The sequence below is a fragment of the Callorhinchus milii genome, unplaced genomic scaffold (genome assembly GCF_018977255.1).
Source record: "Callorhinchus milii isolate IMCB2004 unplaced genomic scaffold, IMCB_Cmil_1.0 Scaffold7, whole genome shotgun sequence".
NCBI lineage: Eukaryota > Metazoa > Chordata > Chondrichthyes > Chimaeriformes > Callorhinchidae > Callorhinchus > Callorhinchus milii.
Window position 1 is genome coordinate 10008382 of NW_024704748.1, and position 18633 is coordinate 10027014.

Consider the following 18633-nt stretch of genomic DNA (forward strand, 5'->3'; position numbering starts at 1 on the left):
CCGCGCTCTCTTTATAGCCCTGCAAACTTGTCCTTCCCAAATAATTATCTACTTCTCTCTTAAAACCTGTTATCAAATCAGCTTCCGAACAATGACAATGTTCTAAACAATGACATTAATTTAATCCTAATTCCACTCAGCACTCCCTTGCAAGAAGACGAAAAAGCTGGTCTCACACCAGGGTCACTGTCGAAGATGTGTGAGCAAACCTCCAATAAACCATGTGACAGGGGAATACCTGGCTTCTGAAATCTTCCCAGAACCTCTCTAATGCAGAAACAAAACTGTTATCAACCTGCTTAGTCACATAGGATACCAGATGGTAAATGGTATATCATTGATTTGATTCAGCCACGAGTAATAATCCATAGACAATACTTTGAGCATTTACAATGCCTTCAGCTATATTTATTTGTTGCATTCCCATTAATCATGCTACTTATCCCATAGGATAAAAGGCAAACTAATATGGGATTTCCCACCTTCTCATTTAGATAAGAAACTACCCTAAATGAAAACTAGATTTCAAGCCAGGTGTTCGCAGTGCTAAGCTCCTAAAGTAGTCTTCCAAGAAAAGTTGGATAATTGAACCCAGATGTGTATGTCAGTGTATTTTTCTTCAGGAAAGAATATGAGTTAGCAAATAAAATATGTTGAACGAGGGTGGAAGTGATAGTACCAAAAGGAGAGAAACTATTACATAAATAAAATCAAACCAATTGCAGGGATTTATAGAAAGTGAGCAGTGAGCAGAAATGGAAAAGACACAGGGCGGGAAAGAGGAGGGAACAAAATCATAAATGCAGAGGAACCGTTGAGCAGAACAAAGAGCACATGTGTTTAGGCCAACAAAACAGTCCACATTCAAACACAAAGAATTATAAGTAGAGGGACTCAAACAATAGAAACAAAAAGAATTAGAAACACAGAACAATGGACATAAAGAGCAAAAGCTACTTTTGTACAAACTGAACAACCCAAGACCCCCACATAATTAACTCAATAAACCCATCTTTGACAAAACATACAAATCTACAAGAAAGATTGAGACTCTTCTGATTTAAAAAAAACTATTATAGACTATCAACACAAAATAAACACAAACCCGAGCAATCATTGTTATGGTACAAACTCCCATTGCTCATGCTGTATTTTTCAAAAAAGTATGCTTACAAATGGGTATTAACTATTTGCTAAAATATTTTGACCCGTGGCAAATTGCTGCATTTCACAGATAGTCTGTGACTTCAGCCCACAGCAATCAGGTCAAGAGCAAATAATATTCATAATAATCCTTGCATTTGATATTGTGCCTTATCACGTCATTGTAAAGTCTCAAAGCACTTCACAGAATATACTGTAAAGTGCTGTGACTGTGCATTTTGTGGGTGAAACTCAGCAGCCAATTGCGCACAGCAGTTCAATGGCAGCCAATTGCACACAGCACAATCATCCGAATTTTCACTGTCCCATATTCTGTGTTCAATCAATGCAATTCAATGGAGCTTAAAAGGAGTGTTGGTATCAGAAAAATAACATTGAGAACAACTGGCTGTGGGCAACAGATGAGCTGAGCTAGCAGAATTCCCACAGGACATAACCTCCTGGCATTAATGACCTGTACACCTCAAATGTCTTAATCTCAGGCTAGGTTTCACATTCCCAAAATCCTGTAACATTTATTTTACCACAATAGCTAGGTGGAGTCCAAAACTCCTCTTAACTGCACATAAGATTACTGGTAGAGTAGAACAATATGATTTATAAGATACTGCAATATAGAAAATTATTGAAGGTAAATGTGATGCATGTAATACTTACATTCTGTGACAAAGAAATTAAGCAAAGTAATCACAACTGTGTGACCACTGAACATGTAATCTCCACATGTATGCACTCCAGTCAGTGTCATTCCAAAACCACTCCAAATTGCAAATGCTCTATGAAGCTTGGCCCACATGTCCCCATACAGCTAAGAGAGAAAAAGAAAAAAATACAGAAACATCTTTCAATCATTTAGCAAAACTTTACATTCCTTTTAAGGGCTGACAATGGTTTTCATATAATAATCCTTGTGTTTTGTTAATATGACCTGTATGTGGCAGTTCTGCTGTTGCCCATACAACAACAAAGAGTTAAGTGTGTTACTTGGAATTTTACATTTAGAACAATATCTGCTTAAGCAGCATTGTGTACTATCTAGTGAGTTCTCCCATCAACCAGAGCTCCAAAATTAATTATCGATTTAGCCTTTCAAAAGGAACAGCAGATTTGGGGAAATTATTTTTTATGAGGCTGAATTTAAAACTTCTGCACAATCTTAAATTTTAGGATAATAATAATTTAAGGATAATGGTCTTAAAGTTAATATCATGAGAAATTTCAGGCCTCCACAATGTATTCATAAATCCCTACCATTGCTGCTTGAGTAAAAAAGTACAGCAAGACATTTCCTTACAGGACTCGAAATTTCAATCATGCAAAAGGTTTAAAATGTTACGTTTATTGGTAACATAATACAGAAGTTACACAATCTTAAAATACATAATATTTTCAAAATCAAGGAGCTCTACTTCAACAATGATTTACGAGAAATTGCTTATCTCAACTTTGAGCTTGGCGTAGTTTAAATGAAACTTACTTTTCCAGAACACTGCAGATGTTGGCCAGGCACAGAGAGTGAGGTGACAAACATAGAAACACAACGCAAGAGGAACACTGTTCCCATCAGGCTACACATGCGACGGAATATGATAGACCTACAGTTCATTGGAATAAACAGCCAAAAACAGTTAGTAAGCAGTGCACTTCAGTCTACAATTTAACTTACTTTATGAAAAACATGAAAATGTTGAACATTCAAATACCCCTTTTTTTGCATTCACTTGGTATGCAGAGATGAAACAATTTTTATTTGGTGTGTGTTGGTCAGGACACCAGGAAAAAACTCTTCTCTTTTCGAATAATGCCATGGGTCTTTAACATCCACTTGAACAGGCAGATGGGACGTCGGTTTATTGTCACATCTGAAGGATGGCATTTCCAACAATGCAGTGCACCCTGAGCACTTAATTTGAGGGTCAGCCAAGACTGTGAGTTCAAAGTCCCGACATGGAGATCAAACCCACAACCTTTTGACTGAGAAGCAAAACTGCATCATCCAGAACTTGATGTCAGACAGGCAATCAAACAGTCCTACAACTGGTGAAGAGACTGAGATGGGTATTGGCATTGTACCCATGGAAGCTAATCCTGTGCTTGCAGATGAGGTTGCCAAGAGGCAGCATGAAGATTTCTCTCTTGCATATCTTACATTCTCGGTAGCTCTCTTCTCTTTCCCCATCTACATGGAGAGCTTTCTCACTCTCTTTCCTTCCCTGGAGAGGCACATCATTGCTCATTATGGATTAATTTTAAAAAATCACAAAATGCCTTCACATTTCCAGGCTTCCCGGTGTTCCCTTTTACGATGGATAATTTTTCCCCAGTGGATTATTTCGGGAGAATATTGCCACATTTTCAGTAACTGCAACTCACGGCAGCAATGTGTGCTCAAGGCTTACTCTGCTTATTTGCTTCAATTTAACACATAAAAGTCTTGTCATGGAAGCGCCAATTCCCTACCCCCCAGTTAAACTTTATTAATAATAATCCTTGCATTTGATACATCGTCTAGACATCTCAAAGCGCTTCACAGGATATACTGTAAGGTGGATCTGACTGCGTGTTTTGTGGGAGAAACTTTCTCGGTTCACAAATAATATCACAGCTCCAGTGCCCACTAGTTACACGTGCAATACGTAAACGTTATTAATAATACAGCTTCAAAAAACTGACCAAGAAAAAACTTACCTGTGCTTATGAAGCAGCAACACCAGCATCCAAATAATGCAGAGCACAACACCACAAACCTCAGCCATTGCAAAAGCCCATGGTATCCTTGGGACACTATCAAAAGACCATTGTACAAGGTTACATATCCAGAAATGTTTTAAAATCAGCAAACATTACAACATGAAAAATACTTTCAATTTGGCTTTTTTTAAAACTATCCATCGCCTACTATTATGCAAACTTATATTCTTGTGGACTGTGTAGGTATGGTTCAGTACTGTAGAGTATATAGTAGAATGTGAGGATCTTGAAATTCTGAATAGTGAAATGAGTTTGTGCCACGGAAGTTTTCCCCATTATTAATCATTACTGACATTTTGGATAAACTACAATCTGCACCTATATGCTTGCTGAACCACCCGGTTTTATTCACTAGATGAGCTTCAAGGACTCCTTTTTTTCTAGAGAGCCATACTCAAAAATCATCCATTGAACACCAGTATGCAGCAGAATGAACAACGGCCACATATTGCACCTTTCATATTAAAATAAATGTCCCAAAGCACATTACAAAATATATTTGACCAGATATTTAAGTGAATATAAACATATAAACATATGCGACAGCTAATTTGCACCAGCCGGGTCCCATAAACAATGAGAAGAGCAGTCAATTAATTTGAATTCTGATTAGGGGACAATATAAACTTCTTTGAAATATTACCCATGTCAAAGGCTGATCCAACCTAAAATTAACAAATGAAGGATTGGAAGAATCATCTAAATATAAATAAAATTGTGTTTAAATATTTTAAAAAGTATCCTAAGTAAACAGTAGGTCAATCAGAAGTCCAATCTAGATGCTTTTCTAGCAACTCCATTGGGGCATGGCTCAGATTAGATCATACTATTGGTGTAGTAGACTTGAATCATTGAAATCAAGATTCAACAAAATTGTGAAATAAATCAGCTATACCACAGCACTGCTCAAGAAACTATTGAAACTCAAGAAACAATATTACCTCTTCTGTACTGAGAATTTAGCAACCAATTTAAAAAGTGCCAGAGGATTAAATGTCTCTTTAAAATGAAATGTCATATTAAACATTGTAACCCACACAATGCAGCACAGCATGTTTTCCCCACAAAAAGGCCAGGACATTAAGAGCCAAGTGATTATCTCACACACCACGTGTGGGTCAGATGTTAGAGGAAAGATTAAGCAGAACTGAATCATTGTTTATAAAAGGGAAAATACAGTTCTTGCTCATGAAAGCTAAAAATAAAAGAACTCAAGAAGTCAACTGAACGCATCAGCTCCGTAAAAATGTGTTATTCTAACTCAGATGGCAGCACTATCATTTCTCAGTCATTTAAGTCTCAGTGGGTTCAAACACATTAGTATTTAGCTCATGGTCTAGGTTAACACTCCAGTGTGCTGCTGGGGGAATCGCTGCATTGTTAGAGGTGTTGTCCTTTTGGATGAGACCATAAACCAATGTCATATTAGTCTGTTAAAGATCCCACAGAAGTATTCAAAAAAAAGATTTGGTCATTCACTTCATGACTGTTTGTGTGATAATGCTGTGTGCAGATTCACCTATGAATAGAGCCACTGAAAACAGTGAAGTGCTTTGAGATGTATTGATGTTATAGTCACTATGTCAAAAGCAAGGATGACACTTATTATAATAATGGTATGATGCAGAACATTTTTAAAATAAGTTATTCAAAATGGAAACAAAGCTGTTAGAGAGAATTTACAACTGGAAGCTGACCACAAATATGAAGAAATAACTTTAAATAGAAAATACTGCATTTAGTTCTTTATTGGCAAAGTTAATAAATTATTGCAGAAATATCTCATCCACTGACCTCACCTACTTATCTTAATAATTAAAAGGGCTAAAACAGTTTCTTGGCTGAATGCTATTTGCAACTTACTGTCTTTAAAAACCAAAGGACATCCATTGTAAATACCACTTGGGCCTGAAAATTGTGAAGAGTAATGTCAAAAGCAGCCCAGTGTTTGGTTATGTAATGATCAGAGAGCGACAGATGTGTGCAGTCAGTAAAACGGTGTTAAGAGGAACTTCCTCTCAACAGGACAGAAGTTGTTCCTGTACAGTCAGCTGCCACTCTGTAGTGAGCTGTACCACTAATCCTCCTCCTCCGCACATTTCAATATAATTCCATAGAAGCATCAAAACCAATCAATATTACATTTTCCCTCTGAAAGAAATTTTCAACCAGAATAGTGTGCGCTATTCATACTGTCAACAATTCTCTTTTTCTCTCACCAACTTCGATGTCTTCTGCTGATGTTCTAGATAAGTTCCACAGACCTGTCCAAGTAACCAATCATAGACATCCCGGGATGGAAGGTGACCATTTGGCACATCAAGGAAATGCTGATGTTTGCTTACTTATTGGAACTAATTACTCTAATATAAATTCCAACCGTTCCTCCATACCCTCCACAATCAACTCATAAACTAAGTGTGTACTCGTACCCTCAAATCCTTTTTATACAGTTTGCCGTGGAACCATTTCTGACATTTCATTTTGTCTTTCCTACTTATTCTGCTGGAATCAGCCGAACTGTCAGCTACAGTGTAATATGTGAGGATCAGACTGCTGATACAGCCACCAATCCATGGAACTCAATATTTAGAATAAAAGCAGAATATGTAGCATATTGCAACAGGAATCTGAATGTAAAACAAGGCTCATAAATCTGTTTGTAATCCAACAAAAGAGTACGTGCAGTATAAATTTCTATTGATAATTCATTTCATTCCTTTGGCTATTCGTGGAAAATGTGTTTGGATTTTTGCAATATTCAGCAATAGATAATTCCTGATGCTGATTACCAGTTTTTTTTAAAAAAATGTTGCTTGAAACAGTTCTATTTTAAAAAAGGGAACTTCTCAGAATGCACACAATCCCAGCCAGAAGATATGGAAGACACATATAATCCATTTCAATGTTGAAATTATTCATACAACTGTTTCACAGTAAAGAATGTTAACATAAGCATTGTCCTTACCCTCCCTGCCCTCCACCCTTGCTGATCCCAACCACCACCTCGAATGCGGAACCCTGACTGTCCAGCACGTTGGACTTCTAAAGTGAAAGGCGATATACAAATGTAATTTGTCGTTGTTGTTAACATATATCTCCCCAAACTTCTTGGAAATCACTGTCTATTGTACATCTCCATCCAGTCAGAAGGTTGGAGACTTTGTTGTGACCACTGTAAATACGGTGGTCCAGCTCCCACGTATATGAGCAATGTAAAACAAAATCAAGTTTTCCTCGGTTTCCCTCACGAAGATACAGTAGGTGACATACTTGGCAATGGAATATCGGAATCGAGCCAGCCGTCTGTGGCGTTCTTGGTAGTCTGATTCCTGAGCCAGGTGGGTTCACAGAATTTCAGGGCATTGCTGATGTTTAACTTGGAAGGACTGACCAGTCACTGGACAAGGGAATCCTCCCACTCAGCTCCTGTTAACCCTGCAAGCCAAAGACCTAAAGGGTAGGGTGATCCGTCCTGGACGAGCAGCGTGAAAGCTTGCCAGACAGTTCTATCAATGGCAAGATATGTGGTTTTAGCTAGTTAGATCCAGCAGTACCCCAATGCACACTCTGCGATCCCCAAGCCTTGGCTCCTGCTGACCTGTGCCTAATACTTTCGGGAATTAGGTAAACAGGATGCATCGCTCCAGTGAGAGAGTGCGCATTCCATTGCAACAATCTATCTCTGGGATTTCCATGTTTAGTGGGAAGCATGAAATTCTCAGTTTGGTTTGGATACTCTTAAGCGTGGTGATGGGTTTCCGTAAGTGTCAAGACAACCAGCTGACCAATAAAAACAAATGGAGTGTAATTCTCTAGAAGCCTGTCTGCAGATGCATGGATCAAAGCAACATACACATTTGGGTCATTCTGGTGGTCAAGGAGAAACTACTTCAACCTATTGAATGTGATCACATTTATTAAACCACAATTACCTAATCTAGATCAGGTATTCATTTGATTAATTGTAATGAAATCTAGGCCAAACTCTTTCAATATTCTACCGCTGCAATACACCTATCATTTAAAACATTTAATGCCATCGCCCACTTTACAGTATCAAGCACAGCAGATCTACCGAATGTAAAGACAGCATAGGAGGTCAAAAAAATTATTCTACAGATAGTTAAGAGGCTAAAATGATTTTGACATTACTGCTTACAATGGTTAGAGTTGTGCAATGGTCCCATAAAAGCAGTGACATTCCATGAAATCATAAAAAGGAACCTAGATATGCTTGAGAATAGCTTAGGTGCAGGATAGAATGAACAAATACTCCAGTGTTTGAATAGCTGCTGAAGGGCTGAGCTGAATGGACTGAATGTCCTGTTCTCCTTTCATATGGTTTTTCTATCTGGAGTGTTGCCACACTAGTACTTGTATTGGTAATTGGCTCTGCTCAAGCCAAGAAAAAGCAATGCATTAAAACCCAAAACGTATGCCTCCTTCCTGCTGCAGAATTACATCCCAGTTATATAATCCCACTTATTATAATGATATTAAAAAAAGGGAGAACATGCTACATTCTGCATCGGCACTTGGAGGCCACTAGACACCATGAATTAACATGGAATTTCCATGTTACTGAACAAGTTGGCTGTCTACATAATGTGAGACAAATTTTTATTTTGCACTATTGTACATTATTCTAACACAAGTTTGATTCAACCCATCAGTAAAGTCCAAGAATGAGCTGAGACAAGTCTGCATTAAATTACCCATTATCTTGCTCTGACAGCTAGTAGATTTGATACCATTCAATAATTTCCGCTAAAAGGCTAAGAAGGAAATTGATGTCTTGATGAGTGGCTAATAATCCCTCCAAAACCAAAAACAATAATAAATTGATCATTTTCAATCTACGACTGTTTGTGGGACATTGCTGTGCGCAATTGGCTGCCGCGTTCGCCCACAAATATACAGTCAATTCACTTTACAGTGTGTTCTGTGAAGCGCTTTGGGACATCCTCCCGACGTGAAAAGCGCTATATCAAATGCAAGGATTATTATTATTATTTCTAATGGGATTCCTTACTTTGCAAATTACCAGTATATCACCTGACTCGCACAAACTCCTTTCCAGATCTAGTCTGCTTTCGGAGCAGGATTCCCATTGCTCGGTGTGTTGTATGTAATCTGGTTACAAGGAGACTCCCACACCTCTCAATAGATGGTTTAGAGCAGCAGAGATGGAAGCTATGGAGCAAGCTGCTCACATTACCTCTTAGTCACAGCTGGTGTCTGGCCTGGCAAGTCCTACCGAGTGAGCGAGTCTTTTCTAAACTTAATTAAGTAAAAAGCCTTGTATAATGGTGTCATCCTTTCTCCCCCATAACAATTTAATACTTCACGGAGAAGTTGCTATTTTATGGCTTACAATTAGAATAAAGTAAAATGCCTTGCACTGAGGCAAAGTCCAACATAACATAGCACTGAAATCGCTCTTGATGTGAAGCCAAACTCAGCAGTTCATTGTGTGTCTGAATCATTTGGTTACAGAAATAATTTCTGCTGGTTTGATGGATTAGTTGATTACTAATTAAAAGACACACACATCTGCCTCATTATTGGAAGTAAAGTTACTTATTAAAAGCATGAAATAAAATGGAGACAATACATACCTATCCAGGAATATGTCTGGCAGAGGTGGATAGGTCTGGACATCAGGGACTCGTTCATGAACTAGCACCATGACAAATGATGTGAAGCCAAATACTATGAAAACATAAATGGAGCCCAGAGCAGTCTTCCAGAACTCTGGGTCAAGTCTTCGATGCTTGCATTTGCCATTTGCGTTCTGGTGCTGTTCATCAATCGAGCCTCCGGCAGAGGCACCCATCAAATGTTCCACGCCATTACACAGCCAGTCTGTGTTCTGTATAGAATTTGAGTGTCTGACGGTAGCATCAAGCCACTCATCATTATTATAGCCCATCTCTTCCAACAGGTCTTTGTTCTGTTTTTGTAGTTTCCGGATAGATACCATAAGCCTTTTAATGTCGCCCAACACTTTCAGTTCTAAAGGTGGTGAGCGCAAATCATATTCAGTCAAAGTTAATAGGGCAATACCGTCCAACCTGTGTTTATTACATAGAAGATCTACATACTCGCTGAAGCCTTCCTCCTTTAACCACTTGGCTGTATTTTTGCTGGTCCAGCGCTTGATATTCAAATTGTTTCCAGGCATGATCAACTGAAAAATAAAACACAATGGCCAATTAACTGGGTTATACAATATTCCACTGCTACAACAAAGAGACTCTGCTGTAGCCACTTCTCAGACAAAAAAAGTTCGTACAACAAAATCCCACTTCAGTTGGCAACAACAGCAACAAATTTAATTTGTATAGCCCCTTTCACGTCATGAAGACTGTTTTGTATTACAAAAAAAGTTTGTACAACAAAATCCCACTTCATTCGGCAACAACAGCAACAAATTAAATTTGTATAGCCCCTTTCACGTCATGAAGACTGTTTTGTATTAGGCAGTCCTGATCTAAAACATTGCTTGTAACAGAAAGACTAATAGCATATGTTCCTTTTAAGATAGTTGCCCTTTACTACCTACTGAATTAAGTCTATAACCAAAAGTTAATGTAGTTTAATGAAAATATACTATTAAACAATTTTATTTTTAGAAATTACAAACGGAAGTGTTGTAGATATAAAGCTCGTTAATGCAGGAAGAACATTTTCATGTGCAACAAATGTAATACATTTTGAAAATGTATTAAAACATGTTCAAGTTTTGAAAAAAAGTCCCAACAATTACAGTTTTATGCAAATATCAGGGTGCTCCAACACTAACCTTTGGCCCTCTTAACCTTCGTGCTAAAAACAAGCATTGTGAACTTTAACATCCACCCAAACGGGATAACTCTCTTACACACAAGTATCCAAAGTAATTACAACAACCACAACAGCAACAAAATTACATTTGTAAAGCACCTCTCACGTTGGGAGGACGTCCCAAGGTGCTGGACAGCCAGAGTTACGGACCCGAGCTGGGGGTTCGGGGTCGGGGAGGGTGGAGGACGGGGGGGGGGAGCAGCGAGATCGAAAGCACTGTCGAAGAGGAGGGTCTTGAGATGGGTCTTGAAGGTGGCAAGGGAGGGGGCGAGGATGGAGATCCAGAGGGTGGGGCAGAGTGGTGGAAGGCCTGCCTGTCAATAGTGGGGTAGAAAGGATAGTTGAGGGTCAAACAAGACCCCAAGGTTCCGGACCGGCTTAGCGAGGTGGAGTGTGCAACCACGGATGGTGATGCTGTCAGCGCCTGAGGTGAAGAGGCACTGTCTGGAGCCAAGCAGGAGAGCCTCGGTCTTGTTGACGTTCAGTCATAAACCATAATTAAGTAATAAACCATGAGTCAGAGACAGAATGTCTCCATCCCTTGTTAGCTCATAGCAAGCAAGGAATATCTGACCATGGCTACAAACCCTTTCCTTTCTCTCTGACTCCCATTTACAGACAAAACGTTCTACGCAGTACATTCTTTAAAAAGTCCATCTCTCTGAGACATAAAAAGGACAACATTCCAAATACTGTTTTCAAAATGTCTGACCTGTTGTGATATTACAATAACAAAGGTAATCCTTGCATTTGATGCTTCATAGGTTGTACTGTAAAGCGGACTGACTGTGTGTTTTGTGGCCGAAACAGAGCAGCCAGATTAGCACACAACAATATCCCACAAACAGCCATGTAATAAATGAATGACCCTTTTTTTTATTTGGAGGATTATTGACCAATACCTTCTCTTTTCGAACTGTATCATGGGATCTTTAACATCCATGCAAATGGCAGACAGGACCGCGGTTTAACAATATCAACTGAAAGACGGCACCTCTGATAATGTGCACACCCTCATCATTGCCCTGAGTTTGGATTTGGAGCACTACAAGTCTCAACATGGGGTTTGAATCCATAACCTTCTGACTAAGAGGTGAGAGTGTTACCACTGGGCCAGGCTGGTGCGTAATACGTGACCAGAGTCAATTTTCAGGTAATTTTCAATAGTTAAAGAATCTTTAAAAGATCATGTGCTTCAGAAAAATAATCCCACAGTCAGTGAATGAATAAACTTCGCAAAGCTTGGAGATATTGAAAGGAACCCTCATCAAGTCTTCCAAATTTTCCAATGCAAGACCTACATTTTACATCACAGTAATATTAATTCTTCAATTGCTACATCTGAGCCAAGAAAAAGCTCACCCAGAACTGGGAAGCCAGATAGCAACAACAACAACAACAAGATTACATTTGCATAGTGCCTTTCACGTCGGGAGGATGTCCAAAGCGCTGGACAGTGTACAGCATTTCAGACCAGAGCTGGGGTCAGGGAGGGAGAAGGGAGGGGAGGGGAAGAGGGGGTGGCCGATGGCATGGTCAAAGAGGAGGCTTTTGAGGCGGGACTTGAAGGAGGCTAAGGAGGGGGCGAGGCGGAGTGATCGGGGGACGGAATTCCAGAGATTGGGGGCAGAGTGGCTGAAGGCTCTCCCCCCAATGGTGGGGTGGGTGGGTCGGGGGATGTGGAGCAGGCCAATTGTGCTACTTTGAAGGGGAGGAGGAAATATAATGGAAATCTCATGTTTGACAGAAAAGTTATAAAAATAATGTCAATTATTAATGTTTGCAAGGTCCAAACATTGATAATTGACTTTATTTACTGGTTGAGACACTCAAGTTACTGATAAGATTCACCAAACTCAAGGGTGATTCATCAGAAAATAAGAATGCCAGAAAAGGGAAACGAGAAACATTGAGCCATTTTGCTCCGTGCTGAGCAAGATTCTAGTGATCTTGGCAAGAGAAGAGTTTCTGCTATCTCTAACAAAAAGGTCAGCTGCAGCTACTCTTTTCAGAGAATTGGGACGTTAAGAGTGATAATGAAACAGAACAACCTGATCTTGTGATATGCTTGATGCTTCACGTTCTAAGATGCCAGCAGAAACACAACAAATTTTTTGAATAGAACACAGGAGTATGTTCCAAAAACAGATACGAGTATCCAATCCCATATACACTCAGTATGAATGAAGCAAACACCACAGGAAGTACAGCATGATGGAACATTTGCCTAATGATCCTTTTCTAATCGGCATAGTTTAGTGACGCACCAAATTCTTGCAAACTAATTACCAAAATTAAAGAATTACTCTGTTGACTGTACTGTACTCAAAGCTCTGTGCAATTGCTCAACCCTTTCAGTAGCTTTTTAGTGTGCCTGGAGGAGAGGTTATGCACTGTATTTTACCTATGTGCCTACAACATCTAATCTTAGTTACTTTTACCCAGGGTAAGACAGAAAAAATCTTCCCCTTATTGGAAAACAACCCAAATCTTCACGCGTTGTCAAGTGCGTTTAATTATCTGTGTTGATACAAAGAATTGATTCACAAAAATGTGGTTAAGGCAATATTATTACATCAGCTGGCAATATTACAGAATTTAGCTAATTGACAGTGAATACAACAAACCTATAAGTAAATCTGTAAGACGTATTTAAAAAGTTCTGTTAACTGTTACTGTTGGAAACAACTGGCAAATCCGTTCTCATTATAGCTGCTGTTTAGCAACTCCCTCAGTAAACTATTATATAAACGCTTTTAGTCGCATAAAAGATACTGCGTAAACTAGGCGAGTTCTAATCAAAGTATATTAAAATTAGGAACAGCATTTGGTTAAAATAATGGAAAGAATATATTTTACGACAACCAATCGTGACATTTTTGATTTTATTCAAATTATATCTGTCTAATATCCATAGAATCCACTTTTCATAAATTGCTGATAAAGTGCTAGAGTAATAAAGAACATAAAATCCAGGCACTTGCTAACAACTCAGATTCTGAAGCAATTACTTTTGTGATGAGGAAATGAATCTTTATGAAACGACATATTTTACGACACACTGAAATACTGACTGTCCAGTGTCCTGGGACATTCTCCCGATGTGAAAGACACTATACAAATGTAATTTTGTTGTTGTATTCTTTTACATAAATGCGGTGCATTCTTTTACGCTCAATCCCTACCTGTTTTGCAACAATGCAATTCAAATGAGAATTACAAAATAGAATACAACTCTATTAGATTGATGAGTCCAACATAATGAGTTAATTTAAAAATTCTGAAATTTCTGAGTCTTGAAAATAACTACCAAAATTACCTACAGTATTATGAAGATTGTTACTCTATATCTTAAGGAGCCTTTATTTTTCCATCTAATACAACATAATACAAATTTGCATTTATACCGTGCCTTTCACATTGGAAGAACGTGAAAGAACAGAAATGCAGCATCAGAACAGGTAGTTATAGAAAACTTTTGTCTATTTAATTTGTTTTTGCATTATTCCTCTCAATACTTAATCATTTTAAAACTTCAAAATGCCATTAGAGGCATGATTTGATACCTCAACTAAAGTTATACGACACATGACTTTTTGTATAATTTTTTTTAATATCACAGAATAAACAAATTTCAATCACTTAATTTTAAAGTCTTGAATTAATCCCACTTTAATTAACAAAGATTTAACACATTGAAAGCAAATAATATTTAGTAATGAGATTCTCCACTGAAAACTCAGTGCCTTACAATACAAATTCTACTTACAGCACTCTACTCCCTCATCCAGAAACTTCTTCTGTAGAAATTTTAATCAACTAAGTACATATAAGGTGCAGAACTATAAATTTTCTGGGTTGACAAGCCAGTTCCTGTCTAGTTTTACTGAAAACGAGTGGCAAATAAACGTGTGGCTCAATTATGAGTCTTGCTATTGAGGTGGGACATTCTATCTGTGCACATTACCAATTTTACCAGTGAGTCACTAGGACGGAGAAGTTTGATAAACAATATATCTCTGTTAAAGAGACAGAGATGTGGCAACACTGAAGTTAAAGAATGAAAAAACCTGCTCAGTCTTGCTGCCTTCGCAACTATGAATGAACCAGTGATCAATGAAGTGTCATCACTGCCTTGTAATTTGAAGTACCCTCGCATTGTAAGTCAGTATTTTCTCATTTTACATACCCATTTTTGCAACCAAATTTACAGGGATCTACGTCAATACTGCCGTCAATACTCAAATGACAGGAAACATTGGCTGCAAACCACAAACTCACGCCACCCAAATCCCAACATAACACAAGTGCCTCACCCAGAAAATACTGTGGCTACATTGGGAACTTGGGACCATTCATGACGCATGATTCAGCGAGGTCCCAGGTGGAAACAGACATCTTTCAACCCGAGCAACACAATCACCCCTCTCCACATCAACAATGTTCAGATTGTAGTGGGTTCTAGTATAGTGCCATAAACTGCAGCCAAATTTTGATCTCACCTTCAACCACACGCTATCCAGCTGAATGACAGTAATCAATGCCAGCAAATGCACACCCCACAAAACTATAGCTTTTATGATAACTCTAATTATATTATCAATTCTTCAATGTTATTGGCTGCTGAATCTTAAATGTAAGTGAGCAAACAGGTTTGTACAAACACAGATTACCTTACAACGAACCACCAATGACATTTTTTGCAACGTTCTCCTGGCATGAAAGGCACTATATAAATACAAATTCTAGCCGTCATTTAAAAATGATTGGTTGAAGTGTTAAACCAAAGCCTGTCTGCCTGTTCAGGTGGACATTAAACTACATGAAAAGAGAAGGGAATTTCTCCCGGTGTCCTGGCCAACAATCCTCCAAATAAAATTGAACATTAGTTTCATGTGGGTCCTTGCTGTGTGCAAATTGGCTTTTATCTGTAAAGACAACCTCACAGATTCCAAGATGAACCACAGAAGCTGGAAGCAAAACATAAGGCAAGTGAAAATTTCTAAAAAGAGCTACGAAAAGAAACGTTAGGGGGAAAAAAGGGTAGGAAAGATAAAAGAGGTTGCAATTAAAGCACTAAAGCAATTCCAGATGTTTCAGCGGTTTTATTAATGAAATGGGAGAGTTTTAGCACCCAGATTCTCTATTGATCTACTCGCATTCCATGAGATTAATCGTGTTTTGAAAGAATTCAGTGTGCTTTAGAATTTCCCACCCGTATAAATTTCCCACTGCACTTTGCTTTACTTATTAAGTAAAAGAAGTCCCCTGTGCGACAATTTCACCGGCACTGTGCACTGTCTGGTACCTCTACAAAGTGGTCATGCTTTATACGTGAGTCAAAGACTACTTGAGCGCAGGGGCCATCACAGCTCAACCTGCCTCAACCAACATCCACCCCACCTGGGGACGCAGGCTCAGGAACCCTGATGGATATTCCCCTCACTGAACTGGGATGCTAAAGCTAATTGTAGAGCACCAAATACCACCCTAGCTGAGATCAGCTAACTTGGCACAAACCGGGAATGAAACCATGAACCTTCACAATCTATATAACTCAGCTACGCACTGGATGGACTCACTTAACCATCCAGTGGAGCTAGATTCCTTTCAAAAACAAAATTCTGTCTCTCACTTTCCAATAATCAATAGTACCACATCCATGCTCTGCCACGTTCTTCCTTCCCTCACCATCGCAACATTGCCCGCCTCCGCCACTGCCTCTCCCCTTGCTGAGACCCTCATTCACACATTCATCACGTCCAGGCTTAATTATGCTAACTCCCTGCTCGTTGGACTTCCCAATTCTTCCCTCCGCAAGCTGCAGATTATTCAGAACTCTCCAGCTCATATCCTGGTTGATCACCCCCCATCCTCGCCCAGTTTCACTGGCTCCCCATCCTTCAGGAGATCTATTTAAGATCCTCATCCTCTCTTTTAAAGCCCTCCACAATCTTGCTTCTCCCCACCTCTGCGACCTACTAAAACCATACCATCCTGCCCGCTCCCTCAGCTCAGTGGCACTGGTCTGCTCCATGTCCCCAGCCCTGCCCACCCCACCATCAATGGTCGGGCCTTTCTGCCCCACCCTCTGGAATTCCATCCCTTCAAGGCCCATCTCAAGACCTTACTCTTTGACCATGCCTTCAGTCATCCTCCCACCCCCAACCCTTTTGATTCCAACTCCCAGCTCGAGTTTAAACCCTTGATTGTCTAGTGCCTTGGGACGTCCTCCCGATGTGAAAGCTGCTATCTAAATTGATTTATTCTTGTTGTAGTGTATCCAAATCATAAGACTGTACAATGGCTCTCTTCCAATCTTTTCAAAAAAAAGCTGTCTGACCAGATCTAAACTGTGTCTCAACATCAAAACACTGTCTCTGCAAAGCACGAATCAAGGCTCAAATAGAACCCTGATCTGATTACAGTCCTTGAACCAATTTTTAGGGTTATCTTGACTGAACTGAACTCAGCTTTCCGCATTTTGAGATAATCACCATTGCTCAATCAGCAGAATATAATTGCAATACAAGGTTGCATGATTCAAAGCACTGACCCATCTCTGTCGCAATGTATAACCTTGAACTTCATATTCAGCCTGAGAAACCAGCTTTTCCAGTTATCAGTTCTCACACGAGGACTAATTTAGCTTTTGCAGAGATCACTTTCTTTAAAGGTCTCTACTTTTTAAAAGCCTCTAAATAACGTACTAATTATTCAATCCAAATAAAGGGAGAAAACTGGCAAATGGCCAAAGTTCACAACAAATAATTTTTTGTGAATTGATAATAAGCAAGTAAAACGTGTTTTTTGAAAAAAATCTGTGTGCGCTGGGTGAACGAATGAAGCCAAACTTCCTGATAATTTCAGTCATTACATTTTACAGTCACCATGAGAGAAAGAATAAACAGGGAAAATGCAACACATCTCATACGTGGTTCAAAAAATGATTCACTGAAGACAAATAAATGCATCAATTCCCTCCAAGAGACCCTGCCTCACTAAGTCTCAATTCCGTTATCATCGGAATTATCGTCATAGGTTATCGTCCCTCTCCCTCCCTCACTCTGCAAACAATCCCTCATGAGCAGCTCCCTCCCTCCAGCAAATTCTTTAATCCCTCCTTCCCTCATTCAACACACTCATTCAAACTCATTCAATCCAGTAAGAGACCCTCACTCTCTGCAGTGCTGGTGTGTGTGTCTCTGTGTTTATGTCTCCCTCTCTCTGTATGAGTGTGTGTGTGTGTCTCTCTCTCTATATGAGTATGTGTGTCTTTCTCTCTGTGTCTGTATGTCTGTATATGTCTGTGTGTGTATGTCTTTCTGTGTGAGTGTGTGTGTATGTCTCTGTGTGAGTGTGTATGTCTCTGTGCATGTCGCTTTATGGGTAGGTGTGTATGTCTCTCTCTCTGTGAGTGACTGTATGTCTCTCTCACTGTGTCTGTATGTGTATGTCTCTCTCTCTGCGAGTGTGTGTGTCTCTCCCTATATGTGAGTGTCTGTGTGTGTATCTCTCTGAGTGAAAATGTGTGTATGTCTCTCTCTCTCTTTCTGTGAGTGTCTGTGTGTGTGTTGTATGTCTCTCTGTGTGAGTGTGTCTGTATGTGTGTGTGTCCGTGTGTATATGTCTTTCTCTATGTGAGTGTGTGAGTGTCTCTGTATGTGTGTCTCTCTTGTGTGTCAGTCAGGAACCTAGGTGTCTTGTTTGACCCTCAACTGTCTTTTCTTCCCCACATCCAAGCCATGACCTGCTCTGCCTTCCCTCACCTCCGTAACATCACCCAACTCCACCACTACCTCACCCCTCAGGCCACTGAAACTCTCGTTCATGCCTTCATCACCTCCAGGCTCGACTGTGCAAACGCCC

The 18633-nt window shown here is 39.4% G+C and overlaps 1 protein-coding gene across 4 annotated transcripts in view; it reads right to left on the reverse strand.

Annotated features, from left to right (window-relative positions):
• samd8 (sterile alpha motif domain containing 8) overlaps nt 1-18633 on the reverse strand; it is a 28749-nt gene that overhangs the window by 9033 nt on the left and 1083 nt on the right. Inside the window, exons 1-5 of one of the 4 annotated variants that reach the window (XM_007898842.2) lie at nt 18534-18554; nt 9537-10108; nt 3853-3948; nt 2642-2759; nt 1822-1972 (exon numbers count right to left, since the gene is read on the reverse strand). In XM_007898842.2, the coding sequence (XP_007897033.1) occupies nt 1822-1972; nt 2642-2759; nt 3853-3948; nt 9537-10102 (931 nt within the window). In that variant the 5' untranslated portion in view covers nt 10103-10108; nt 18534-18554. Of the gene's footprint in view, nt 1-1821; nt 1973-2641; nt 2760-3852; nt 3949-9536; nt 10109-14533; nt 14659-15266; nt 15322-18533; nt 18555-18633 lie in introns of those variants that run through there. The other 3 variants (XM_007898825.2, XM_007898834.2, XM_007898817.2) reach the window with 3 other exon arrangements.